At 50.6% G+C, this 26,734-nt stretch overlaps 1 protein-coding gene across 2 annotated transcripts; it reads right to left on the bottom strand.

Moving 5' to 3' along the window:
• Positions 1-9,190: 9,190 nt before the first annotated feature.
• Positions 9,191-17,515, bottom strand: LOC142001187 (tubulin alpha-1C chain-like). Of its 2 annotated transcripts, none has more exons than XM_074976182.1 (4): positions 17,496-17,515; positions 13,823-14,066; positions 11,993-12,141; positions 9,191-10,592 (listed from the first exon to the last, which is right to left on the bottom strand). In XM_074976182.1, the coding sequence occupies exons 1-4, from the start codon at positions 17,496-17,498 to the stop codon at positions 9,615-9,617; spliced, it is 1,374 nt and encodes a 457-aa protein (XP_074832283.1). In that variant the 5' UTR covers positions 17,499-17,515; the 3' UTR covers positions 9,191-9,614. The 2 variants fall into 2 exon arrangements, with proteins under 2 accessions (XP_074832283.1, XP_074832292.1); XM_074976191.1 differs by lacking the exon at positions 17,496-17,515 and adding an exon at positions 14,240-14,298.
• Positions 17,516-26,734: the final 9,219 nt, after the last annotated feature.

Raw genomic sequence — 26,734 nt, 5'->3', positions numbered from 1 at the left:
GGAAGCTCTGGCAGCACAGATCTCAGGCAGGCTGGCACCTGGCATGGGGCTCAGGCAGCCGACCAGCTGGGGCCGCACCAGGCGCCTGCAAGGGGCCAAGAAAATCTCTTTGCGCTTATTTTTACTTTTAAATAACATTTTTCGACCAAGCGTTTGTGTTCATTTCTAATTTGAACTGAAGTTTTTGTTAAGGCGGGGCTGGGTGATGGTAAAGAAGAGGAGTTGGGGGGGAGGGGGGGTGATGCTGAGCGGCTTGGGAAGCCCTGCTGTAGCTAGAATCGTACATCTGCAATCGACGGCCCTGCCTAGCGTAGGCCAAGCCTTAGAGACGAACGCACTTATTCCGTCATTCGCAGCATTTACACACAGAGCTAGCTGTCGTCAGGCATCTTTTTAAACACGGTCCCTTTCCCCCGAGACCCTTCATGAGCCTTTGTGGGGAGGGATAGCTCAGGGTGTGTGCACTGGCCTGCTAAAGCCAAGGTTATGAGCTCAATCCTCAAGGAGGCAATTTAGGGACCAGGGCAAATAGATGTCAGGGATGGTGCTTGGTCCGGCCAGGAGACTGGACTAGATGGACCTGATGCGATGGGGTTTGGGGTCCTCAAGCTCTGCACCCATCCACAGGCAGGAGTGACTCTCCCTCAGCAGGGAGAACAGGAAGTTTATTAGGCAACAGGGCACAGCTCAGCAGAGACCATCATTCCAACCCCTACTGGGGAGAGGAGCCTGAGGGTGCCCCTCTGGGGTGTAGCTTCCCCCCTAGCCAGGCTGGCTGCCTTCCCACTGTCCCACCAGCTTCTAACTGCTGCCTCCCATTCAAACCCAGCTCAGCTCCTCCCTGCTTTGTCCAGGACGGAGATGTCACCTGTGAGCTTAGGTTACAGCCCTAGGAGGTCACCCCCAGCTGTTCTGCATGTCTCTTACACATATCCAGCCTGAATCTCACATGCACCACACTCCATCACAGCTGCTAAGGTCCCTTCCAGTTCTAAGAGATGTGTATCTCCAATTATTTAAAAAAAAACCCTCCCTGGTCACACCTGACCTGACTTCTCCCTCCCCTGGAAGGGGACCAAAACTGTAATTATTGATTAGTAACAGAGAGGGAGCCCTGGTAGTCTACACACTATCAAAACAACAAAGCAGTCAAGTAGCACTTTAAAGACTAACGAAATAATTTAATAAATTATTAAATAATAAATAATATTATTATAGTATAACTAATAATTTTAATAACGGTTATTAATAATAATTACAATTAAATATTATAACAAATTATTTCGTTAGTCTTTAAAGTGCTACTTGACTGCTTTTTTGTTTTGTAATTATCGATGTGTCCCTCCTCAGCTCTGAGCGACAAGGGAGGGAGAACTCTCTGGCCAGGTGGCTGGAGAAGTTGTACCAGAAACATCTCAGCAGGAACCAGGGCTCTGGAGCCAACTGTTATCTGAACAGGGCAATGGGATAGTGGATGTCCTCAGCTGGTAACACTTCCACCCCCAGTACAATATTGGTGCTCAGCAATGGCCTTGAATGTGATTCTCTTGCTGAAATCTCTGGCGATACACAAGGGGCTGCCAGAGGTCAGGCTGTCTGGACACCTGCTCTGCGTTTGTGAGAGAATTCATGCGCGTCAGCTGTTCGGCTGGTCTCAGGCCCAAGGAGGAGAAATGAGGGCTTCCCTCTTCTGTCAGCCCATTCATGAACTTGCAAGAAGAACATAAGCCGTCATCACGCTGTTCTGTTGCACTCAAAGCCAGTGGCTCCCAATCTTTTCAGGAACACGGACCACCAAACCATTCGCCGACCCCTGGCAAAGCCTGAGGCACAGACAAAGCGGTCCCGATGCCTGGGGAGGGTTGGGCCCTTGGTGTCTGGCCATCTAGTCACTGCGTGCTGTGGCCAGCTGGGAAGGGTGGGGCCACACATCAGGAGCGTTTTTATTTCTCTCTTATTTTTTTCACAGACCTCCTGGAATACCCTTGCCCGTGGCCCCCCAGGTTGGGAACCACTGCTCTTAGCGGTGTGAGCAAGCATGTGGCTTTTTTGCTACAAGGCAAAACTCCCTTGGGTCTTTCTGAAGATGTAAAAAAGTGACGTGAGGGCTTAGTGCTCAGCAAAGACCCGGGCAGTTCGTTAGTTTATGTGCAAAGAAGGTCTGACAGGTTTAGGCTTGTTTCGCTTTTGCTTTGTTCTAATTGAAACTTTAGGAATATCAGGACCAAGAAATTCCATTTTGCTGTGGGACCTGCATGTCTCTGAGGCTATGGCTACACGACGGAGGCACCTGGAAATAAGATATTTCAAAAGAGCTCATTCTGAAACAACACAGCTACGCACAAAACGCATCTCGAAACAGCACCCAGCGATTTGGAAATAGCATTTCCAGAGCCATAGCACTGTTTCGAAAGAGAGCCTGAGGCACAGTTAGGGCTTATTTCGAACAAGTACTGTTCCACATTTTAATAGTACCTATTTGGAAAGATCTGTTTTGAAACAGCTGGTATTCCTCCTGCAATGAGGGTTACCGATTTCAAAATAATGCACCTGCTATCTCCAATTTATTTCAAATGTATTGCAAAATAGCACATTCTTAGCCTAGATTTAACTCTGGTGCAGACATAGCACGAGCTGTTCAGGTTTCCTCGGTTGAAGACGTGAAATCAGCAAAGCCTTGACGATAGCGTCTCTCCCAAGTGCGCTAGGTATTATTGTTTTTTTTTAACCAAGTCTGAGATGACCCAATACGGCCAAGGCTTCTCTTTTTTATTGCTAATGCCTTCTCTGAGCTCCATAAGCCCTGCTTCTCCTGTTGTCCATGGGCTTCCACCGTGGACAGGATATGAATTTCTAACGTAAGAGACCAATGAACGGTTAACTCAAAAACTAGAATTCCACACATGCCTTCATTTCTGCTGGTAAACTTTAATCCAGCCTGAACAACCAACAAGAGGGAGGTACCATTGATTTCCCCTTTGCGAGTGGTCAGGCCCAAGATCAAAATGTCACAATCAAATCATCCTTCGTTTTAGGAGTAAAAACCTTGTGCCATCGGCACTCCTGGGCCAGGCCTCTGCCACAAGAGTTGTTAATGACAAAATCCAGTGCAAGCAGGCCCAGCTGAAATCTTGCTTAAAAGTCTTCATGGGAGGGGAGCATCTCTTGGCTAAACTCCTTCTCACAAGGCGTAAGTAGGGGGGATTTAAAACCAAAATCCCATGTGGGCAGAGAAGAGCAGGGGCCGGGATGGGAACCAGCAAACACAATCCCTCCTCTTTTTGGGTGCAAACCCAGGAAAGTTCAGTGTTACGCTTGCCTGAGGTTCAAGGGTTGTTCTGCAAACCAGCTGAGGCCCTGGGCAAAGCAATGACCTTGGAGTCATAGGCCACCGCCAAAACATTAAGGGAGCGTTGGATCAACCAGGGATGTGGCTGAGTAGCAGCTGGAGCCCTGGCATGATTGCTCCCGTGTGTCCCTTGGTTAATTTGGGCGTCGGGGCATTGACAAAGACGGATTGTAAATCAGCAGGCCTGGGCCAGGGACTGCAGCTGCGCAGCCACCCCAGGAGGGCCGGGGCTGTGCAGGGAGAGCTGTCCTGCCCCTCAGGACAGGCTGGGGTACGGCTGTCCAGATGCCCAGGGAGGGTCAGGCCCACGGCTATCTGGCCATGCAGCCACTAGGTGCTGTGGTCACTGCAAAGGGTGGGGCTATGCGTCAGGAGCCTGTGGGCAAGCTGGCTGCCTGGGAACACATACATCCAGGACAGAAGGCCAGCCCTACATACACCACTGGGGCTCTGCTCTGGGCGAGCACTTGGGCAGCAGAGGCAAAAAATGGAACCCAAACACAGGCCCCAGCTTTTAATGCTTCCCCCTCAGCCGCAGCTGTGCTGACCCTTCTGGTGCTGTGACCCTGAGAACTAGTCCTGCCCTGGGGCGCACGGACAGGGGAATCTCCAGGAGCAGGAGAGAGCTCGTTGTGCCTCTGGGGTGAGCACTGACGCAGCCCAGAGCCTGCATGAGGGTGTGTGAATGGCTCTGCCCTGCCTGGTCACGTGCAACGTCTAAGTCCCTGCCCTGCTACCGCTACAAGAGACCCTCGCAGTTTGAGCGATCCTGCCCCTTCCTCCCCCAAACACCCCTGCCCCTGCTTTCGGGCAGGAACGCGGCCAGCGTTTCCCTCTCATTTTTTGATCCTGGGGTGGAATAAATTTTGTGCACTGGCACATGTGTGGAGGCGCACCACCCATAGAAACCCACGCTGCCCCCCACAGGCCAATCAGCTGGGTGGCACCTGGCTCTCTCCTGGGTGGCCGCCCGAGTGCTCAGCTCACAGGGAACACTGGCTGTGGCCTCGGGGGCTGGTTGCAGAGCAGTAGCAGCCGTCCAGGGACAGGGGGGTTACCTGGGGCCAAAGGAGGCACTCACCACGCAGGCGGGGGGGGGCGGGGCAGAAGAGATGCTCTGCTCCCTACCCTCGCAGAGAAGAGACACAGGGCTGGCTGGCTGGCATGGTACAGCAGGACGTGGCAGGCTCCTGCTCCCGCCACCACAGGGTGAGTGGGGGGAGGCCACCCCAACCACCTCCGCTGTGCGCAGCCCTCAGCCTCAAGTAATCCCCAGCCCCCACTGCCCTGGAGGAAGGGGGCAGGGGAGGTAGCTCTGTGCCCTGCCCCCAGGATTGACAGATTTCACCCTTCATGGTGGTGTCCAGGAGGTAACCATCACCCACAGGGAGGGCTTCCTGCGTCTCTTAGAACAACCCCTGGCTGGGCTGACGAGCCAACAGCGTCCAACTCCCCCTCTGGAGAAATCCAGCTGCTAGCGCAAAGTCGCAGCTCTGCAAGGGCCAGCGGAAGGTAGCAACAGCCACTGGCACGTTCACCCCAGTAGGAAGAAAGTTCCCTGTGCCTCCGCCGAAGCTGGGGTGTGCGCGGGGCCCTCTCCCCAGCCAACTCGCAGATAAGGTAACCAGCACCACCCAAGCTCCCATTCTGAATAACCAGCGCTAACTTTCCCAAGTGCTGACGGCTGCTACTGCCCTGCTAACCACCCCTGAGGGCAGAGTCTGATGTTGGCGGGTCGACATATTTTTGACACAACCCCTTGTGGGGTTCCCCAAAGCCCAGATTTGTCCAAACCAACCTGTTCAGAAAACAAGTCGGCGTTTGACCCAGCTTCTGAGCTGGAAAACAAAGAAGTCGGAGGAGGAAGGTTTAACATTCTCCAACATTTCCTGCCACCCTGATCTAAAGGGGAAAAACATCCATTTCCTGATGTTTGCAATGACGGTCTGCTTTGTAGGGGAGCCTGGGCAGATGAGGCGGGGGAAAGAGGTAAACGGGAAAACAAAGCGTCCAGGAAAAACGCAAACCAGAGCAGAACAAGTTGTTGTGCTCTGAACTCGTTTTATTGTCCTATTTTTTCAGTTTGTGAAAATTTGGGATTTTGCCTTTTAATGCAAACATGGGCATGAAGAAATGCAAAATGTCAAACTATTGCTGGGATGGGAAAACCGGCTCTCACCCAGTACTGTAGTTCCAGTGGCAGGATTGTACAGGGCGTGTTTTCATGATCATTTTAACTCAGGCTCGTGTCTGGATTTTAACCCAAACCTTCAACCATTCACACACAAGCCTTGTACTGGAGCGATGTGCTTTTAACCTCGGCTCACTTACCACTCAGGGCCCTGCTGCGGAAGTTGCCTACCAGTTTCTACGTACCCAGTTGCATTGAAATCTCATGTGACCTGCTCCATTTCTGCCCACCCGACTCATTGAGCACAGGTGTGGTCTGGGAAGATTCTCATCCCAGCAGGCAGCCTCTCCCAGCAGTCAGAGGGGCAAGGCTGAAGATGAAGGATTCAGCAGAGCATACAGAAGCCTACTGAGTGTGTACTATTGCAAGGCAAACACACCGATGAAACTTCCACCCATTTACTAGCCACCAGCCTCTCCTGCAGGGACTTCGCCATGGGGCTAGCCCTGCCCCAGAGCCCAGCCTCATGCTGGTTGGCGGTGCTAAAAGAGCAGATTTAGTTTTGGAATAGGGCCTACATGACAGCGAAGGCAGGGGAGACCCTGGAGATGTGGGAACAGACCTGGGGTTGGTCTCCTGCGCCAAGCTCCTTCCTCCCCTCTGGGATTGCCTGTCTGTGGGCTATCCCTTCAGCTGCAGGGCCCTAGCTGTGGGGGTTTTTCCTATTCTGGTAAATACGTCTATATTTTATGCAGCCTTGCTGAGCTGGAGCCCCAGGAGGCAGCTGGTTGGAGGTGGCTCAAGGAGGATTGAGTTAATGAAGATAAGAGAACAATGTCAATTGAGGCCAAGTGTGATGTAGGATATTAAAGTGGGGTGGAAAAAAAAAACAAACCTGCCCATTGCTTGCCAGGGAGGGGCCTCCAGGGAGGTGATCCACCTGCCTCAGGCCCTGGGGCAAGAACCTAAAATGGGTCAGGGAAGGGAAAAAGGAGGAGGGTGGATGGCTGCAGGAGATGGAGGAGGACTTGGGCTGCAGCGGGGAGCAGCCACCAGGGAAGCGACAGAGCAGGAAGAGAGCCCGCAACTGACAACTTGGGGCCCAGCAGGGCAATAAGGACCAGGCCCACCAGCAGCAGAGGATGTAAGTTGAGCGGCTCAGCCTGCTGGTCACCCAGGGCTGACTGACAGCAGCAGGTGGACCAGAGGCTGCCATGTCCTGCAGGCGCTGGGAGGGTCGGGGGAATGCATGGTGACCTGCCCAATGCCCTCCTGGACTGGGAGCCTGCACTCTGCTACCACACCAGCGCCAGGCAGGGCCCCCACCCGTGATGCCAGGAGGGGTTTGCTTTTAATACAGCCAAGGGGGCACTCCCCAGCCCTGGCTGAGCCCTGGGGAACCAGAGGCAGAAAATGGAAACCAAACAGGCAGGCACCAGCCTTTAACTCCCCCACCCCTGCCCCCTCCTCTTCCCACCTTTGCTTCCCGCCTCCCCATCCCTACTGTTCTATAGGATACGGAAGGCCCCCAGCCAGACCTGCTTGTGGAGAGGCAGAACGCTGTCACGGCAGCCGCAGGCATGCAATGGGAGGAGGTGAGGCAGAGCATCCCTCTGGTGTTCAGTTTCTCTTCCCCATTTGCTGCAGCTGTGATGACTCGTCCTCCAGCCGGACTCCCCTTTCTATGCAGGCAGGCGTTCTTCCGGAGCCCCAGCTGGGAACAGCGGTGCCCTATGGCTAATACACTTTAAGTACCCACCTAGAAGCTACAGGATTTGGGACAACTTGATCCCACAGGGTACAAGCTAGGCCCCAGCCCCTGCTATTTCTTCCATCTCATTTCGTTCCCTCCTCCTGCAGCGCGGCTGCCCAGGGATGCTGAAAACACTCAAGCCCCAGGCCCCTTCCCTGGGCAGGTGCTAGTGGAGTCATAGGAGCAGCTCACCGCCACAAGTGAAACAAACCCCTGATTTAGCAGCAAGGACAGCTGGCAGGGTGGCTTCGGCCATGTTCTCCTCCCCACCCGAACCCTCGGGGCTGGCTTGTTCTTTCCCTGAGCTAAATATACATAATGCCACAGTCCTGCTTAAGCCTCGTCTTGCCCGAGGCCCAAGACAGCTCAGGGACACAACAGCTGCTCTAATGAGCTGCAAACTGGTCCTCTCCCACGGTCACAGCTGCCACCAGGATTTGAAGTCCTTTCCTCAGAGGTCAAAGCTGGCGTGTGCATTGGCCCCTCCCCAGCAGCAGTTCTCAAACTTTTGGGCCCACGCCTCCCCCGACTCAACACAAAACCTTTCCCCAGGCCACCAGCCAAGCCCCCCGATGACAAAATGCATTCACGTCTAACTGCCTCAATGCTCGGTTATGATGTTAGGCTCCTGAAGGCTAATGTGAACAGCTGTCACCATGCACAGGTAGACTCAAACCTGGAGCCTTTGGAGCTTAGTACATGAGCCTCTCCAGAGAGCTAAAAGCCAGGCCTCCCCTAAGGCTGTATAAAGAATGACTGAGTTTTCTGTGAGAGGTCTAATGGTCACTAGTTGAGGCAGGGAACCACCCTCCAGATGCCTTGATTACACAGCTACAATGTAAGGTGATGGCTGCAGGTCTGGAGAGCCAGGATGGGTTACTGACAGCATGGGGAGGGGGCAGTCCCTAGCCCTTCTGCAAGGTAGTTGCAGACCACTAATGGTTCATGGACCACCCTTGAAGAACTTTCTGGAGTATTTTGCTCTTGGAAGGAGCAGGAAGCTTTGAGACGTATTATTTCAAAGGCCAATGGAGTGAGCCGCAACACAAGAGCCTGATACAACAGTTTGTATACCTCCAGGCCTTAAAGTAGAGGGACTAGGATCACCTGCAACATTCAGGAGGCCAGGTAGGATGACAGAACCTCTCCTGTCCACCCCTGTAATAGGCCCATATCCTCCGCCTGAATTACCCCAACCCTCAAACTGTGCATACTCCATTTCCTCTTGCTCACACAAGGCAGGGACTTGTCTTCTCCCCTGCAGAGGATGGTGGGAAGGGAAGAAAAATCCCAGGCTCTGCCAATGTAGGGGAAAATTCTTCCCAACATGTGGCAGTTACACCCTGAACACATGGCCAAGACTTATCCACCAAGCGCCCAGGAAAGAACCATCTGTAGCAGACTGTTGTGGTCTGCTTCCTCCACAGCCTTAACTCTCCTTACATTCACGTTTATGTCCCCTAGGGCAAAGCAGCTGTCGAGAGCGAGAGAGGGGTCTGCACCAGACCTGAAAGTCAATCCTAGATACATCAATTCCAGCTGTGTATCTAGGATCGACTTATCTGGCTGTCCTCAGGGGGCAGGAGTTGATGGGAGAAACTCCCATCAACCTCCCTTACTCCTGGCGATAATGTGGAGTGCCAAGGTTGACTGTCAAACGTGGACAGTACAAATTTGTGCACCCCCAGTAGGCATGCGAAATGGACCCCCAAAAAACCCCTGCCCAACCCTGACTGGGTACATCGAGATGTACCCAGAGTTTCCAGCTGGAATCATTTCTGCAGCATCTGGTGCCACGGGTAGCCTGAGGGATGAGCCCAACAGCAGACGTAGGAGTGGGAAGCCTAGGTAGATAGTCTAACAGACTGAAGCATTTATTCAGGGATGAGCAATCAGTTGAAGACAACGGTGAGGGGCCAAAACATCATCCCTTGGCTGCAGAGACGTTCAAGCCACATTAGGTTTTATTGAAACAGACAAGAGACTTACATCATTAAATGCCAACACACATGCGCCACTAAAAGGAGCTTCAGCAATAAAAAAAGGCAGCAGAAATCTGTTTGGTGCAGGACAGCATTGCAAGCGATGAATGCTTTGGGTCCTACCTTAGTCCCCTTTGCTCCTACAAAAATCTGCACCCAGCATTAAGCTGGTAGCTTCCCAGATTTTGGGTCAGAGCCCTAGCAACGAAGCTTGATACTTGCTGCAAATACGCACTCATGCTAAAAGGGCAGTCAGCCCCATTGAATTAGGCAAGCATAAGAAAGCATGAAGTCACCCTTGGTAACCTTGATGCCCAGGGAGAAGCCCTTGGGTAAGGCTGCCTGAGCAGCTTTGCTCTGTCAGCCTGAGGAAATGCAGCTTGTGCTCGGAGGTTTGAATTAAAACTCATCCTCCTCTGCCTCATCCCCCTCAGCAGAGTCCCTGCCAACCTCCTCGTAGTCCTTCTCCAGAGCAGCCATGTCCTCCCTGGCCTCAGAGAACTCCCCCTCCTCCATCCCCTCCCCGACGTACCAGTGCACAAAGGCCCGTTTCGCGTACATTAGGTCAAACTTGTGGTCCAGCCGGGCCCAGGCTTCCGCGATTGCCGTGGTGTTGCTCAGCATACAGACGGCCCGCTGCACTTTAGCCAGGTCACCGCCCGGCACCACGGTGGGGGGCTGGTAGTTGATGCCCACCTTAAACCCAGTGGGGCACCAGTCCACAAACTGGATGGACCTCCTGGTTTTGATGGCAGCTATGGCTGCATTCACATCCTTGGGCACCACATCCCCCCGGTACAGCAGGCAGCAGGCCATGTACTTGCCTCGGCGAGGGTCGCATTTCACCATCTGGTTGGAGAACTCAAAGCACGCGTTGGTGATCTCAGGCACCGAGAGCTGCTCGTGGTAGGCTTTCTCTGCCGAGACTATGGGCGCGTAGGTCGTGAGGGGGAAGTGAATGCGGGGATAGGGCACCAAGTTAGTCTGGAATTCTATCAGATCCACGTTTAGGGCGCCATTAAACCTCAGCGAAGCTGTAACGGACGACACTATCTGGCCTATCAGCCTGTTCAGGTTGGTGTAAGTGGGACGCTCGATATCGAGGTTCCGGTTGCAGATGTCGTAAATGGCCTCGTTGTCCACCATGAACGAGCAGTCCGAGTGCTCCAGCGTGGTGTGGGTGGTCAGGATGGAATTGTAGGGTTCCACCACTGCAGTGGAGACCTGCGGGGCAGGGTACACCGAGAACTCCAGCTTGGACTTCTTGCTGTACTCTACCGAGAGACGCTCCATCAAGAGGGACGTGAATCCAGAGCCTGTGCCTCCTCCGAAGCTGTGGAAGACCAGGAACCCTTGAAGGCCACTGCACTGGTCAGCCTGGAAGAGAAAGGCAATATTTATTCAACTGAGAAGACTTATTCTCATTGCTGATGAACAGCAGACTGCAGGGATGAACATGGAATACAATTCTATCAGTTTTCCTCATTTTAGAGGGGGATAACAATATAGGACTGGAATGGACCTCAATAGGGGTAGTCCAGGCCCCTCACCACAAGGCAGATCTAAGTAATATTGACAGTCCAAGAGGAACGTTATTGAGCCTTAGAATGCCCAAGATACTCATTGGATGTTTCCATAATAGTGATACTCTTGGTGTGGGTCTTGAGTGGTGGTATAAAGATGCAGAGTACTTGGTGCTATTAGAACCACCACTGCATGGACATTTGTGAACCCTTGTATTCCTCTGGCCACAGAGTGCTGGTGCCAACCTGGAAGTCACTGGCCAGGTCTAGGACAGCAACCAGGCAGAACGCCGGGTTCCTGTTACAGCTCAGGGCTGATGAAAGTTGCTTACTGAGAGCCCAGGGTCTGAAGTCATTTATGTCAGGGACACTTGTCGATTTGGAGATGTCTGTACCCACTAATTTTAGGCAGACCACCCCAGCAATTCAAGAGGTACAGGACTGTAATAGGAGCAGAAAGGAGCTAGGTAAGTTCATGGAGGACAGGTCCATCCACAGCTATTAGACAGGCTGGGCAGGGGGGTGTCCCTAGCCTTGGTTTGTCAGAAGCTGGGAATGGGCAACAGGGGATGGCTCACTTGGTGATCACTTAGAACAAGAAGTCCTGTGGCACCTTATAAACTAACATTTTGGACCATAAGCACTCGTGGGTAAAGACCCACTTTGTCAGATGTGTCTGGTAAAGACCCGCTTCATCAACGAAAGCTGATGCTCCAAATTATGTTAGTTAGTCTATAAGGTGCCCCCAGCGCACAAGAGGCCTGGGAGAGGCAGGCAGGCGGGGCGGGTATGTGCGCTGAAGGTGGAACCCCACTGAGCTGCTGATTGCCCACCAGTTGATGTCAATCATGCACCCCACTCAGATGGAGGGCCACTCACGCAACCCACTCACTTGTCTGCATTGCTCATCACTGCCCCCCACAACAGCCACTAAGTAACAAGGTCTGACCCTGTGTAACGACTCCCCCAGATCTCATTATGCAGCCATCTCCAGGAGAAGTAACCGCTCCTGAGCCAAGGCATGAAGGGCTCCTTCAGGAAGCCATGAATGAACACATCCATGGGCCTAGCACACCAGAGTGCTTCGTTAGCCTCCTTAAAATCCCCTTCTTAAGTGGCCACCGCCCTTCTTACAAGTTCACTTCTCCCAACCCCTCCACCCCCAAAACCTCACACTGCCCCTGATGAAAGGGTAGTTCAGAAGTGCTTTAAGAGGTGGGTTTAGAAGGAAGGAGGTGGTATTCGTCTACTTGCCATTTTACGGACTCTGCCCAATACGGTATCAATGATCTCCTTCCCGATGGTGTAGTGGCCCCGTGCGTAGTTGTTGGCAGCATCTTCTTTGCCACTGATGAGCTGCTCGGGGTGGAAGAGGGCCCGGTAGTCCCCAATTCGGATCTCATCTGCAGGAAGTTGGGTTATCGGTTAAACAGCAGCCAGGTCGCACGGTTGCAATGGTGGAAACATGTGACCGAATACTACTGCTAGCAGAGAGACGTCAAGAGTCCCTCTGAGGGTCAGTCCACACTTACAATGCATTCAGTGGGCTGTGATTGATCCTCCAGAGTTAGATTTTTCCCTGTCAGTGAAGGCAGGGCAAAAAAAGTCTCTGGGCTCACGTCGACCCCGGTACCCCACACTATCACACGGGGTAAGGGACATCAGCGTGAGTCTGAAGCACCCTGACCTACCCCCGGGAACACAGTTGATCCCGATTGATTCTAGCTATGTTAGTGGCATGGTTAGACTTGCCCATCTGGGACCAGCTTTGTTCCCTGGTGTAGAGGAGGCCTGAGGGGGACAAGCTTCAGAGACTGAGTACAAAGCAGAAACAAAACCAGCGTAGCCAAGATACTGGAGGAATTGTCAGGGGAGAGGACAGGACTGAAGAATGCTATCCAGATCTATGTCTACAATTTTGCCCAGACTTTGACTGGCCTCTTGAAGTCATGTTCTGAGCAGGGTTAGGATACATTTCCAGGACACTAGCTGGTTTCCAGGGTTATAGCTACTCGTGCTTTTGTCTCATTTACTCAAGCCTAGATTCAGAGAGGGTCCAAGGCCGGAAGGGACAATTAGGATCCTCTAGTCTCATCTACACCACAGGATTCCCCTGAAGTAAATCCTAGAGTGGATCTTTTCAAAGAAAATTCCATTTCTTCACTGGGAAAAATTCAGCGCCTTACACAGGATATGCTACTTCTTCCCCTCCAGAGGAGGCCCCTTCTTTTAGTTATTTGCCCTCAATCTAAAGGGAGTCGCCCAGCTCCTAGTGATGGGGTTACACTGTTGGGAAAGACAAGATTTCCAGCAAGGAAGATGATCCCTGAAATCCTCAGGAGCTGAAGCAGCAGGGGAGAGGTCTCTTGGGTAGAAGCCACCCTAGGAGCGGACACTTCTGAAGGTCCCCCCGAGTAAGAGAGACTTTCTATGAAGACATCGCTATTCTTCACAACAATGAAATAGGGTTGGTCCTGCTTTGGGCAGGGGGCTGGACTTGACTGTCTGAGGTCTCTTCCAGCCCTAGGAGTTTATGATCATTGCAAAGCATGACATCACCCTGTCCCTCCAGGAACCAAGTACATGTTTACATGGACCTTGAGGATGTCTGAGTAGTCTGTATCAAACAAGCTTGCTGGGGCAGATCCTCAGCTGGTATAAGACAGCAGAGCACCCCTGAAATGAAGGGTGCTATGCCAGTTTCCACCAGACACACATGTAGTCTTCTAGGCACGAAAGGGAGTGGGAGGGAAGCAGTCATGTAGCACTTTAAAGACTAACAAAATAACTTATTAGGTGATGAACTTTAATGGGGAGACCCACTTCCTACAAGACCGTAAAGTGGAAGGCCACATGCACCCCAGTGTAGTAGTAGGAACCCGTTTGCCATCTACAGCCATGCTTGGCATTAACAGCAGGTAAAGACACCCCTTTATGGCTGGAGAGCATCAGAGTTACTCTAATGGATGAGGCAAGTCAGCCGATGAGATGGGTATTGTTGGCCATTGGACCTCGCAGCAGGAGACAGGAAAGGAAGCTAGTTATGTGGTAGAACATCCTTCAGGGTGAGCCCCGTTAGCTTACCGATGACCGTGGGTTCCAGGTCTATGAAGACCGCTCGGGGCACGTGCTTGCCCGATGCCGTCTCGCAGAAGAAGGTCTCAAAAGAAGAATCCACTGGCTCGGTCTCCGGCACCATCTGTTTAGCTGCTGTGTTGCTAGGAATGGTCCCATCCTGCTGGATTCCATGTTCCAGGCAATACAGCTCCCAGCAGGCATTGCCCATCTGCACCCCGGCCTGGCCAATATGGATAGACAGGCACTCCCTCTGGAAGTAGGACAAGCCTCATTACTGCTTCAGGTTAAGGGGCTCTCACACATGGGGGCTACAAGGTGTTAGCTTGGAAGAACGAGCCACAACCACCAAGGCTAGTTTTCACATGCAGCTGTAAAGCCACCAGGTAGAACAGAACCTCTGGAACTTAGCACATGAGCCCCTACCGCGTCAGCTAAAGAGCCAGCTGACTGTTAGAATCAATCTCCTCCACAGCCATTGTTCTCTCCATAAGTGGCTTAAGTGCCACTACCAGGGACAGTGAACCACACCCAGGAGGTGTGTGGGTTACACACCATCCAACTGTACATACAAAATGATGGGGACTTATTCAGCTATGACCACTCAAGAGTGTCCTTGGGGTCACTGTGGAGAGTTCTCTGAAGAGAACCACAGGATGTGCTGCAATCAAAAACACAAACAGAACGTTAGGAATCATTAGAAAGGGATCGAGAATAAGACAGGCTATCTTATTGCCTCTATATATATGTATGCTATGCCGACATCTTGAGTATTGTACAAAGATGGGGTCGCCTCATCTAAGACAAGATCTTGGCACTGGAAAAGGTTCAGAAAAAGGCAGCAGAAATGATTAGCAGGTTACAATGGGTGCTATATGAAGAGAGATTAAGACTGGGAGTTTTCATCTTAGAAAAAAAGAAGATTAAAGGGAGCATGACAGAGGTCTACAAAAGCATGACAGGTATGGAAAAAAGCAAAGGAAAAGTTATCTATTTGTTCCCGTAACTATGGAACACTAAATGGAATTAGTGGGTAGCAGGTTTAAAAGAAAAAGTTCTTCCTTCCCGCAGCACGCAGTCGAGCTGCGGAACTCCTCGCCAGAGGACATTGTGAAGACCAGGACTTTAACAGGGTTCAAAAAAAGAACGAGATAATTCATGGAGGTTAGTCCTCAGGTCTAGGGGAGGATTTTAGGCCAGTTAAAAGAGCCCTGTACGTGACAGCACCAAACAGTTCCCCAGCTTGGGGGGTGGTGGGAAGACACAGGGAATGAATAATGAGAACTCTGGCCCTACTCCATCCAGCACCCGCAGCGCTGATCCACACAGTGCGTGATTCTTTGAAAGCTACGGGCCTTCTATCCATATGGCTATCTACTGCCCAGAGCTGCAGGCTTGGCTTCCCCGTCTGAGCATCTACTCTGCTCCAGCAGACTCACATGAGGTTCTGCATCTAGGAGCCTCTTGTAGAGGAGAGCTCCCTTTCCCTCCACAGCTCCAAGCAGTATGGAGCCAGGAGAAGCCACAAGGTGAGAACAAAATATAACCACCTGTAGATGGACTTGAACCTGGGACCCCCCTGGAACTCCATGCAAGAGCCTCTGCAGCTGGAGAAAAAAAGCTTCTCAGCGGAAGCTCTAGGGGACACATTCTCTCTCTAAGGGGTCTAGGTGACGCTACAAGGGAGGGAGAGCCACAGCCTGAGTACATGGATTGCAAAACCAAGCTTGAAGAACCCCGGAGAGATGAGGAACCTCAACCATTACCACCCATTGTGACCCAGCCCAGTGCAAGGAGGCACTAGGGCACATCCATCTGCTGTCATCCGCAAGGAACTCTGCACTGGAGGCGTTCGGAAGCTCTGGCTTTAAAGGGGTCACCTGAGAGACACTTGGCTTTGGGTACGACCAGCTGGTAAGATTTTGTCCCAATTATTTAGCGTCTTACTGAAGAGCCTTGGATGCTCAGTACATCCCTCTATCTACAGCTCTTCAATCTCCACCCACATAGAGACAGATGCAACTGTGGAACAAGGGTGTGTAACACACGGAGCTCCGGCGACAGCCGAGAATTCCCGGTAATCGAGAGGCCCATTATGCACTGGAGCCATTGCAATGAGCCACAAGGACCCATATCTGAGATCTCGTGAGCGAGTTCTCCTCAGCACCCCAGTAAGGGATGAATGGGTGCATATCTATCAAGTCACATGATGTCACCCAGATGCCAACTGGCTGGCTTGCTCTCAGGGGATTGGAAAAGTCTCCCACTAGTGCCTCATCCTGTTCGCCTGTTTTACTCCAGACCTCATCTCTCCCTATAGCTCTGGGGGTGGTGAGAACTTGGACCCCAGGCCTTAGGGTGAGCCCATCGCCGGTGGGCGTGGCTACTCCTGACTAGCTGGCCAATATTTGAAGCTCAGCATCTCCAAGGGCTGGTATTTGGGAAACGTGTTACTCAGATCACTCAGCCCTACCAGTCAGATAGTTGCAATAGTTCTTAGCCACAGTTTGCAAATCACTGCTGTGGCCATTTTTTTTTCCAACTTTAGCAGAGACAGCTGTTTGGCTCACTGGCCTATTATAGTTTGCCAGAGACAGCACCTGCTCCCTGCATAGCAGAGTTATTGAGATTTTAAAATGAGTGCGTGGCAAATGGAAAAAAAAAGCCCCTAGTAGAATAGCAGGAAATGCAAGCGGGAAGCACAGCTTGCTGAGGGATGTAGTTAGAGGCACCAGCTCAATAGGCTTTGCATTTGCCTTTCTGCACTAAGGCGAGGTGCATTTTACACCATCAGGCTACAAACCACTCAAACATTGTCCAGACGATTTTTGTATTTAAATTGCCACAAAAGTGGCAGAAATTGCTAGAACGAGAGAGGCCCTAGAACAGCCCTATGAATTCTGACTTCACAGTATGCAAAAAAGTTATTCCAAAAGTCCCTTTTTCTTCACACTTTACAGGATTATAAAGTCACAGCCAACAGGCAGCATTGGCTCCACTGTTATCTTAGAATAACCAACTTGTTTTATAATAAGGTGATTTAGATTATGCTTCCTAGGTAGTTACTCAGATTAGATGCCTTTTTTTAAAAAAAAAAAAAGGCTTGTTTATTTAATCATTTGCGTTTCAAAATCACAGGCTCATTAGAGTCTAGATTAAGATTAGGGAAACTGGCACAATTAGCTTTGTTCATTTATTACAGACAAACCCTGGAGATAACAGACAAAGGTAACATGGCAGCTCCTAAAGAAAAAAAAAATTAGCCTCTGCAGAATGCATTAGTTTCAGCCCTTGTTACAGAAGTGATCAATCCTAGGCAAGAAGCCTACCAGAGCATTGTACTTTGAAGACATTAGACAGCCAGAGATTTGTACATCTAGACAGAAAAAAACTCAGCTGCTATTAAAAGTGAAACACTTAACAACACTACAGGCCCCAGCTGCTGCTGAGCTGAAATCAGAGAGGAAAAACCAGAGTGAGGGGCCACTTACAGTAAACCAAGTACTAACTTTTACCTTATAAGGAGCAAACTCCTGGTTCAATAAACTATACAGCGAGCAACAATTGCATGAAAAACCCACTTTCAATTAACACCCACAAAGGACTAGGTGGGTAGATCAATAACTTTGCAAGAACCCTGCACATCAGGACTAAAAGAGAGAAATTCTCATGCATGCCTTACCATGATGGCTTTGTAAGCTCCCTAAGATTTAGTCAAGCAGCAGCCTCGCCCCTTCCTGGAACTTTATACCCCAGTAAGAACTGACTCCACCTGAATTGAAAGAGGCACTCTGCTCATTTAAAGCGGCAGAGACCCCTTTTGGGGCTTGTCTGAAACACACTACCTCAGGGCATCAGCTACATGAAAAAACTCGCCCAGTTCCAGACAGACATCATCCTTCTCTCCACATGCACGAAAATGGACATTGTACCTTAGGGCAGTGTTTCCCGAGGGTTAAACATTCAGGTACCCCATTTGGGATGCCAGACTTGTCCGTGTGCTCCTGCTCCCAGTGGCATCCCAGTGCTTCTCTCCTGATTTTTAGTGATTTTTCTGCTGTGTACACCTTGAAATCCTTTGGCCGTGGGAAACAGGTATCAGAGAGGGAGCCGTGTTCGTCTGTATCTTCGAGAACAACAAGAAGTCCTGTGGCACCTTAGAGGCTAACAGATAGTTTGGAGTATAAGCTTTTGGGGGCAAAAATGCAACATCTGACGAAGCAGGTCTCTGCCCCCAAAAGCTTATGCTCTAAAATATCTGTTAGATCTGAGGTGCCCCAGGACTTCTTGTTCACTGTGGGAAACACTGATCTGGGAGGTTACAGAGATCTGACACGGGTCCTCTTCTACTTATGACTTGTACTTGGAGCACTTCCCTTGGTTTGAAGAGGGTGGCTCGGTGGGGGGCCCTTTGGCCCCCCTCCCCGTATTTTTCAAAGGGAGGTTGGACTGGAAAGTAATTAAGGGTGTGGAGCGTCTGCCATAGGAGGAGAGATGAATAAGACTAGGACATTTTAGCTTGGAAAAAGGCCAATTAAGGGGGTCTATCGAGATGGGATCAAGGTCTATAAAATCATGACTGATGTGGAGAAAATAAACCAGGAATTGTTATTTAGTCCTTCTCGCAAAACGAGAACTTGGGGTCACCAAATGAAGTTAATAGGCAGCAGGTTTGAAACAAACAATAGGAAATATTTTTTCACACAACACACAGTTGTGCAGAGACAATTTTTTTTTTCCTTAGGAGTTGCCAGATTGTCTTTGTCTGTTGTTCTCTCAAGGGTTTGTCTGTAATAAATGAGTAAAGCTAATTGTCTCTCAGCTTCTCTAATTTTAATCTGGACTCTAATGACTTTGAAACTCAAATGATTAAATAAACCAGCTTTTTTAAAAAGGTGCCTAATCTGAGTAACTACCTGGGAAGAAGAATCTAAATCACCTTATTATAAAACAAGTTAACTGTGTGCTGTGTGTTAACCTGGGGAACTCCTTGCCGGAGGATGTCGTGAAGACCAAGACTATAGTAGAGTTTGAAAAAGAACTAGATACATTCATGGGGGATAGGTCCCTCAATGGCTACTAGCCAGGATGGGCAGGAGGGTGTCCCTAGCCTCTGTTTGCCAGAGGCTGGAAATGGGCGACAGGGAATTGATCACTTGATGACTCCCTGATCGGTTCATTCCCTCTGAGGCACCTGGCATTGGCCACTGTTGGCAGACAGGAGACTGGGCTTGATGGTGTCTGATGCCTCTCTCACTAGTTCCTTCCATCTTTCCCTCTCCAGTGCAGAGTGGCTTAGTTTCCATAGACTAGCTCCTCACCAAACTACTACATCATCTATCCATTCTCTATGGGGTCGGCCTCTCCTATTCGAACCCTCCATTGTGCCGAACACCAGGGTCTTGATTTTTCGTTCGTCGTTCATTCTGATCACATCGATATCTCTCCATTTCCTTCCGAAGCAGCTCTAATTTTCCAGCTGTTTGGACGTCCCATGTTCCAATGGATAGCATATGTGTTAGGTGGAATTTTCTTTCGGTAGCCAACTTATCGACCCAACCCCGGTTGCTCGATTGGTATTGCAGATCTTGTTTATCCGGGCGAGGTCCGAGCCGGCCTCTTTTAACATTTGGTTTTACTGGCATCAGATTTCATTTGTGTTGCTGTTTGACGGTCAGCGCATTGACACACATCTGACCAACCCTCCTTCATCTAGGCTTGGGACTGGCATGGAGCTCTCAGTGGCTTCATGGCGGAGTTACTGACACGCCGCCTGGGCCAAATTTCAGCGTGTGGCGTTGCCGCCTCACAGGGCGACTCACTCAGATGTGGCCTGGCTTGTCTCACCCCCTAACCCGGTTAGGACACCGGAGTCAACCGGGCCACACCCGCGTGGCTGTACAATGCCAGGCCACCACGCCCCTCCCTCGGATTCCCCCCAGCAATTCTGTCACGGAGGGATGGGCACGGCCGGGCCGCCTTTAACCAAGCGGCGCTGTGCTCTGACATGCAGGGTGTGGCTTGTGTGATGGGGTTCAGGGGTCCCCCAGGCTCTGCACCCCGTCCGCAGGCAGGAGTGACTCTCGCTCAGCAGGAGAACAGTGGGTTTATTCGCCTACAGGACACAGCGTCGTACAGAGGAGTCAGTGCAGCCAGTAGAGACAGACAGTCCAATCCATGCTGGGGAGAGGAGGCCCCAAGGGGGCCCCAGAGCCGGGGCCTTGACCCCTCCTTTGTCTCTCTCTCTCCCAGCCCAGACTAACTGCTTCCAACTCCCAGCTCCAATTCAAACCCCTCAGGCTCCACCTGTCTTTTGTCTGCAGCCCAGAGGTGTCACCTGGTCACCAGGTTACCGTCAGCAGGAGCCCCACAACCTCTGTGAACCCCACACTGTACACACACACACACACACACACACACACACACACACAACCATCCCCCACTCCATCACAGCTTGTCACAGCACCAGCCACCTGAACTGCAGGGTCTGGAGGCCTGTGAGGCAAGGACTCTGTGCAGGTGTCCCTGCCTCCTCCCCCCACCGTCCCCCAACTGCCCTGGGGGCACCACATCCAGAGCAGAGCGTTCGCTTGCTCCAGGTGGCGGCTAGCTCCTTCCCCGGCCCCCACCAGGTAATGTGCCATGGGAAGGTCAGGTGGGGATTGGGGGCTATGTTCCTCCATCAGCTGGCGCTCCCTTTCTGTCCCTCCGAGGCCCGTGAGCACTGAGTGCACGTGTCTGCCCACAAGGCAGGGGAACCTATGCCGCAGTCAGGGCAATACGCTGGAGAGCCCTGGCTCTCCTGCTAGCCTTACACCTGTCCCGCTTCTCCTCCTGCTGCATGCACAGCAGGGTGTGCGCTGCCTTTGGGGCGGGCCTGGGGGAGAGGACGGCTACAGTGGCCCCTGTTAGCTGAGTGCTTACAGGCTGAGTGCTGATTGACAGCTGGGTGGTGCGTATCGGCACAGGCCTTGGTGCACATAATAAAATTTATTCCGCCCGTGGATGAACACTGCATGGCTGTGGGAATAACCTTAGAGAATATTTATGGAGTGGGTGCACCTGGGCCTCTCCATTCCCTCCCCAAACTCACCTGTTTGCTGCTCCTGGTTGCTATTGTCCCAGGGAGCTGGGAGAGGACTTTTTCACCCACTATCCACCACAAAGCCTAACACTAAACTAGAGCCTCCCACAAAACACACATATTATCATTTGACACGTCCCATACACCAAAGAGATCACTTCGAAAAGCTCAAGCAACTTAATTATCTCTTGGCAGAGTTACCGCTGTGGCTTTCCTAGCCTGATCTGATGCGGTTCAATAAGGAGAAGTGCAGAGTCCTGCACCTGGGGCGGAAGAATCCCAAACATTGTTACAGGCTGGGGACTGACTGACTCAGCAGCAGTACGATGGAAAGGGACCTAGGGGTTATGGTGGATGAAAGGCTGGATATGAGTAAACAGTGGGCCCTTGTAGCCAAGAAGGCTAACGGCAAACTAGGGTGCATTAGGAGGAGCATTTCCAGCAGATCTAGAGAAGTGATTATTCCTCTTTATTTGGCACTGGTGAGGCCACATCTGGAATATTGTGTCCAGTTTTGGGTCCCCCAGTATAAAAAGGTTGTGGATGTGCTGGAGCAGGTTCAGCAGAGGGAAACAAAAATGATGAAGGGGCTGGAGCACAAGACCTATGAGGAGAGGCTGAGGGATTTGGGCTTGTTTAGTTTACAGAAGAGAAGACTGAGGGGTGATTTAATAGCAGCCTTCAACTTCCTGAAGGGGAGCTCGAAAGAGGAGGGTGAGAAACTCTTCTCAGTGGTGTCAGATGGCAGAACAAGGAGCAATGGTCAGAAGTTACAGAAGGAGAGGTGTAGGTTGGATATTAGGAAAAACTTCTTCACCAGGCGGGTGGTGAAGCACTGGAATGTGTTGCCTGGAGAGGTGGTGAATTCTCCATCCCTTGAGGTTTTTAAGTCCCGGATTGACAAGGTCCTGGCTGGGATGACTTAGTGGGGGTTGATCCTGCTTGAAGCAGGGGGCTGGAGTAGATGACCTCCTGAGGTCCCTTCCAGCCCTGTGAGTCTGTGATTCTGTGATTCTAATGCTTCCATTGCCTGGAGCTTGATGAGTAACAGTGGCACTTCGGTTCAAGGCTCATTTTGATCCTAAAGAGGTACCGAGGAAGTAAGTGCAAGTACTTTTTGAATGAATCACATACAAGATAGCTTCTTAAATGGCTTTAAATACTAGGGACAAGAGGACTCCAATCCCCAGAGCCTGGAGCTATATAGAATCACAGAACACTAGGACTGGAAGGGACCTTGAGAGGTCATCGAGTCCAGCCCCCTGCCCCAATGGCAGGACCAAGTACTGTCTAGACCATCCTTGACAGACATCTATCTAACCTGTTCTTAAATATCTCCAGAGATGGAGATTCTTCAACCTCCCTTGGCAACTTATTCCAGTGTTTGACCACCCTGACAGTTAGGAACTTTTTCCGAACGTCCAACCTATCTATACTTGCATTCCTCTTTCAAAAGAGGAATGCAAATGAGGTAAATTGAAAATGCACATAAGGCATCAATTTACATATCTGGTGCTTCATTTGCATAATTGTTTTTTGGAAGAGCTTCTTTCAAAAAAAAAAAAAAGAAAAGGCAGTGTAGGTGGGGCTCTTTCAAAAATAATCCCCATCTTCGAAAGAGCCCTTCTTCCTGAAACAAAATAAGATGCAGGGTTCTTTGGAAGATGGGGTTTATTTTTGAAAAAGCCCTGCTGCTTTTTTGCTTTCGAAAGAATCTTGCCCAGAAAGAGATTATGCAAATGAAGAACAAGATATGTAATATGTGATGGAGCCGGGGGGAATGCATGTGTGAGACTCAGGCTGGATGTGGGCAACAAGCAGAGCAGCTCCCAGTGGCTAAAGATGACCCTGGGGCTATAACCTCAGCAAGCAGATAACACCTCAGCCCTGAATAAAGAGGAGGGAGGAGCCGAGCTGGTTTTGAATCAGGGCGGCAGTTAGAGGCTATTGGGGAGAGGGAGCTGGAAGGCAGCCAGCCTGAGGAGGGGGAAAGCTACACCCCAGAGGGGCACCCCTTGGGCTCTTCTCCCGAGGACGGGTTGGAATGACTGTCTCTGACGGCTGTACTGACGCTACTGTGAGAAACTGGGCATCTGTTGCCTAATAAACCTCCTGTTGCACCTGCTGAGTGAGAGTCACTCCTGCCAGTGGACGGGGTGCAGTGCATGGGGATCCCTGAACCCCATCACATAATATCAATGCTTCATTTGCATTTTCGATTCCCCTCATTTGCATTACTCTTTCGAAAGAGGAACGCAAGTGCAGATGGAGCCTGGATGTCTTAAGGCTTTAGTCGTAGACCACAAGGGACCTTGGGTCACCTAGATAGGCTAGAGGTGCTCAAAGTGGACGGTGGGTTCTCTTGGGAGGGGGGTGAAATTTCCTAAGCGGGATGCAGCTGGGTCTCAGGCTCGTCCATCCCATTAAAAAAGTTGAAATACGTCAGGGTACAGAAAGACAGTGAGGGAGGCGCAGGAGTAGTCACGGGGTCTGGGATCTGGGCAATGAGGGTACAGCTCACCTGCTCACCCCAGGTGCATGTGGCTCTGCTCCCCCTCCCTCTCCTCTCAGGCATTGCCCTCTGGGGCTCTGATTGGTCAGAACTGCAGCCAATCAGAGCAGCGGGATGAAGCCCCAGGAACGCAGCAAGTGGCCGTGGCGCCATTGTTATGAAGAAAATACACACAGGGTCTTTTTCAGGGGACAAGGCAGTAGGCCACGTTCATTATAAGAATATAACCAATATCTAATGCCTAATACCTACACACACACAAGCGCACTCCTGTGTTCTGCAGCTGCTGTATAATTACCAGTCCTGATCGTAGCTGGAGTCTGTAGCTGGAGTTCGTGGCTTGAATTCGCAGCTCGTGGTGGCTAACTGGCCAGGAAAGCTGGGCATGAGGAAGAGCCGGGTCTCCGTCGGGCGTGCACCGATGCTCTTCAATGTTACAAGCAGAACATTACCCAGAGGCCTTCCCTTCTCACCCCTTCTTTTGTAGGCTTCAAGTTAGATGTCAGCCTATGGGTCAGGCTGCCTCAGTGTTCAGACACGACTTTTCAGCTCGTCCTTAATGGGACTTTGTTCTTTTGCCTTTGGGGTGGATCTTTTTCTCACCTTCAGGGAATTGTCTGCAGTCGTCAGCCCCTTGTGTCTGGTCTTCAGGACAGGCTGGTGTTGACGATCAATCACACATACCCCATTCACACATCTAATACAATTATCAAAACAAAAAAGCAGTCAAATAGCACTTTAAAGACTAACAAAATAATGTATTAGGTGAGCTTTCCTGGGACAGACCCACAGAACAGACTCAATATTTAAGGCACAGAGAACCAAAAACAGTAATCAAGGAGGACAAATTAGAAAAAAAAATCCAAACAAAAAAGCAGTCAAGTAGCATTTCAAAGACTAACAAAATAATTTATTGTTATTATTATTATTACCTAATAAATTATTTTGTTAGTCTTTAAAGTGCTTCTTGCCTGCTTTTTTGCTTTGATTGTATATAGACTAGCATGGCTCCCTCTCTGTTACCAGAAAAAAAAATGATCAAGGTGAGCAAATCAGAGAGTAGAGGGGCAGAAGCGGGCGGGGAAAGGTCAAGAATGCAATTCATACCCTATTCACTTAACTAGGCAAGAGTTCAGCCCAAAGAGAGCTTTACAAAATGGAGTATGGTGTTAAAATGGGTCCTTGGTTACAATATGGAGTCTGGTTTTGTTCAGGTACAAATTACAGCTTACAACATAACAAATATGAATTACACAAATATAAATTGATACAAATATGAATAATTATTATTATTTTTACTAATTAACCCTACACCATGCCAAGCTGCTTCCAGTCCCCCCGCCTCCAGCCCCCGGCATAGCCTGTGGTCTGCATCCGGCCCTGGCTTGCCTGATCTGGCCTGCAAGGCTCTACACTCCAAGCCTGCCACATGCTGGATGCTGGGGAAGGGGAGTTCTGAGCCTGGGAGTCCAGGTCCTGGCACTCCCAGATCAAGTTTAAGAGGCCCATAATATCGCCAAAAAAAGGGATTTCCATTGGGCCGCCTGTGGATTGAGAAAAGACCAGCTAACGTTACCAACCATCTCCTGATCGGCACAGCTCTACATCTTTGCGTATTTATTAATGTCGCTGTTGTGAGTAGGACTCTTACTGGCTCTAACAAGTAGTATTGGCACTGGGACCATACATAGAGGTCACAGGTCAAAATTCAGCACTCTGCCTTGGACAGGTTGCTGACCCTAAGACCATCCCTGACAGGGGTTTGTTTAATCTGCTCTTTAAAATCCCTGTGAGGAAGATGGGTTGGAAGAAGATGAACCTGAATGCTAACCCTAACCTAGGAAATATAGAAAAAAAGAGAATACTGGGTATTGGCTGGATGAGTCCAACTTCTGACCAACAATTGAAGTGGGAACAAAAGGCTGGAATGATACTTCCCAGCTCTGCAATTTATCACACGACAAGTCTGCAAGTCGATAAAATAAAATTTGTTCTGAGTCTGATCTTCTCAAACCACTCCAGGACTCAAAATGGGACTGTTCTGGCTTTGCAGAAGACGGCCACGCTCTTAGTAAATCTAATCTCTCTAATGTATTCTTCCTGCTTATCCCTCCATTTACTCTCCTGCCATAGCAGGTGTCGGAAAGAAGGACCAGCTGACCTTTCTGGACTCTCAGACTTTTGCACTGAGGGACAGTCCCCTACGTTTGCTTTGCCCTGTAACAAGGAAATCCTCAGACTCCAGTCTTTTGCAGCATAGAATGCAACTTTCTTCTGAAAGCAGCTGCACACTGCATATCTTTGTTGGGCTTGCAAGCTGCCTCTGAATAGCCCAGCCGTTTAGGAAAAGATTTTGTGCAGCAACTTACAGTGCTGAGGTGCATAAAGGGTGGTTACAGAGAATGTTAGTACAAACCAAGCACCAAATCTAGGGGGATGTGTGACCCTATATGTCCCCCCAACACACACACGTGTCACGTATTCCTGTCAAATGGAAGTTGAGGCAGTCCTACAGAAGACCATATTCATCTAGGTTGGGGTCAGCAATCTTTCCCAGGTACAGTGCCAAAATTTGACCTTTTGTCCTCTGTGTACAGTAGAACCCCGAGATACGTGCACTCAAGTTGCACGAATCTTGAGTTAATGGGACTCTGAGCAGCAGGGAGCTGGCATCTGGCTTCAGGCTGCCTGCCACTCAGGGGAGCCAGGAAACTGACCAGTGCAGCAATGCTGGTCAATTTCCCGACTCCTGTGAGTGGCAGGTAGCAGGGGGCCAGGCACCAGTTCCCCCCACTCACAGAAGTGGGAAACTGACCAGCACTGCTGCACCGGTCAGTTTCCTGGCTCCCCCGAGTAACGCGAAATTTGACTTACGTGAGGTTGCACAGGAATACAACCTCCACGTAAGTCAGGGATCTACAGTACAGTCCAAGTGCCAGTGAGACTTTTTCAAGTCACTAATAGTCCTACTCACAACAGCTTCATTAATAAAGCAATGAAGATGCGGAGCTGCACAGCTTCGGGAGTGGTTGGGAGCATTATCTGGTCTTTTGTCAATCCACAAGCAGCCTGGCTTTGAGCAAGATCCCGGCTGCATGGGGGAGGAGGGGTGGGGCTGAGCACCCGCCACACGTGCCGATGAAAATCAGCTCACGTGCCACTCTGGGTGCTCATGTTGGGGGCTGCAGACCCCTGATTTAGGTCTTCTCAAAGGTTCTTCCACCATGGTGTGAGCCAGAAGTTAGTGGTAAAGCAGTCCAACCTTCGGTGGAATCAGCTTGCAATCCAGTCTTCATAATACAGTAAAGCATCAAAATATGCGATT

Source organism: Carettochelys insculpta, chromosome 1, assembly GCF_033958435.1.
Source record: "Carettochelys insculpta isolate YL-2023 chromosome 1, ASM3395843v1, whole genome shotgun sequence".
Classification (NCBI taxonomy): Eukaryota; Metazoa; Chordata; order Testudines; family Carettochelyidae; genus Carettochelys; species Carettochelys insculpta.
This window is presented reverse-complemented; position numbering and strand designations above follow the sequence as displayed.

Excerpts from the sequence above, each read along its gene's own strand:
- LOC142001187 (XM_074976182.1), bottom strand. Across the intron at positions 12,142-13,822 it reads CCTGGAACCCACGGTCATCG|ATGAGATCCGAATTGGGGAC; the intron begins GTAAGCTAACGG and ends AACTTCCTGCAG. Across the intron at positions 10,593-11,992 it reads TGGGCAGAGTCCGTAAAATG|GCTGACCAGTGCAGTGGCCT; the intron begins GCAAGTAGACGA and ends TTTCTCTTCCAG.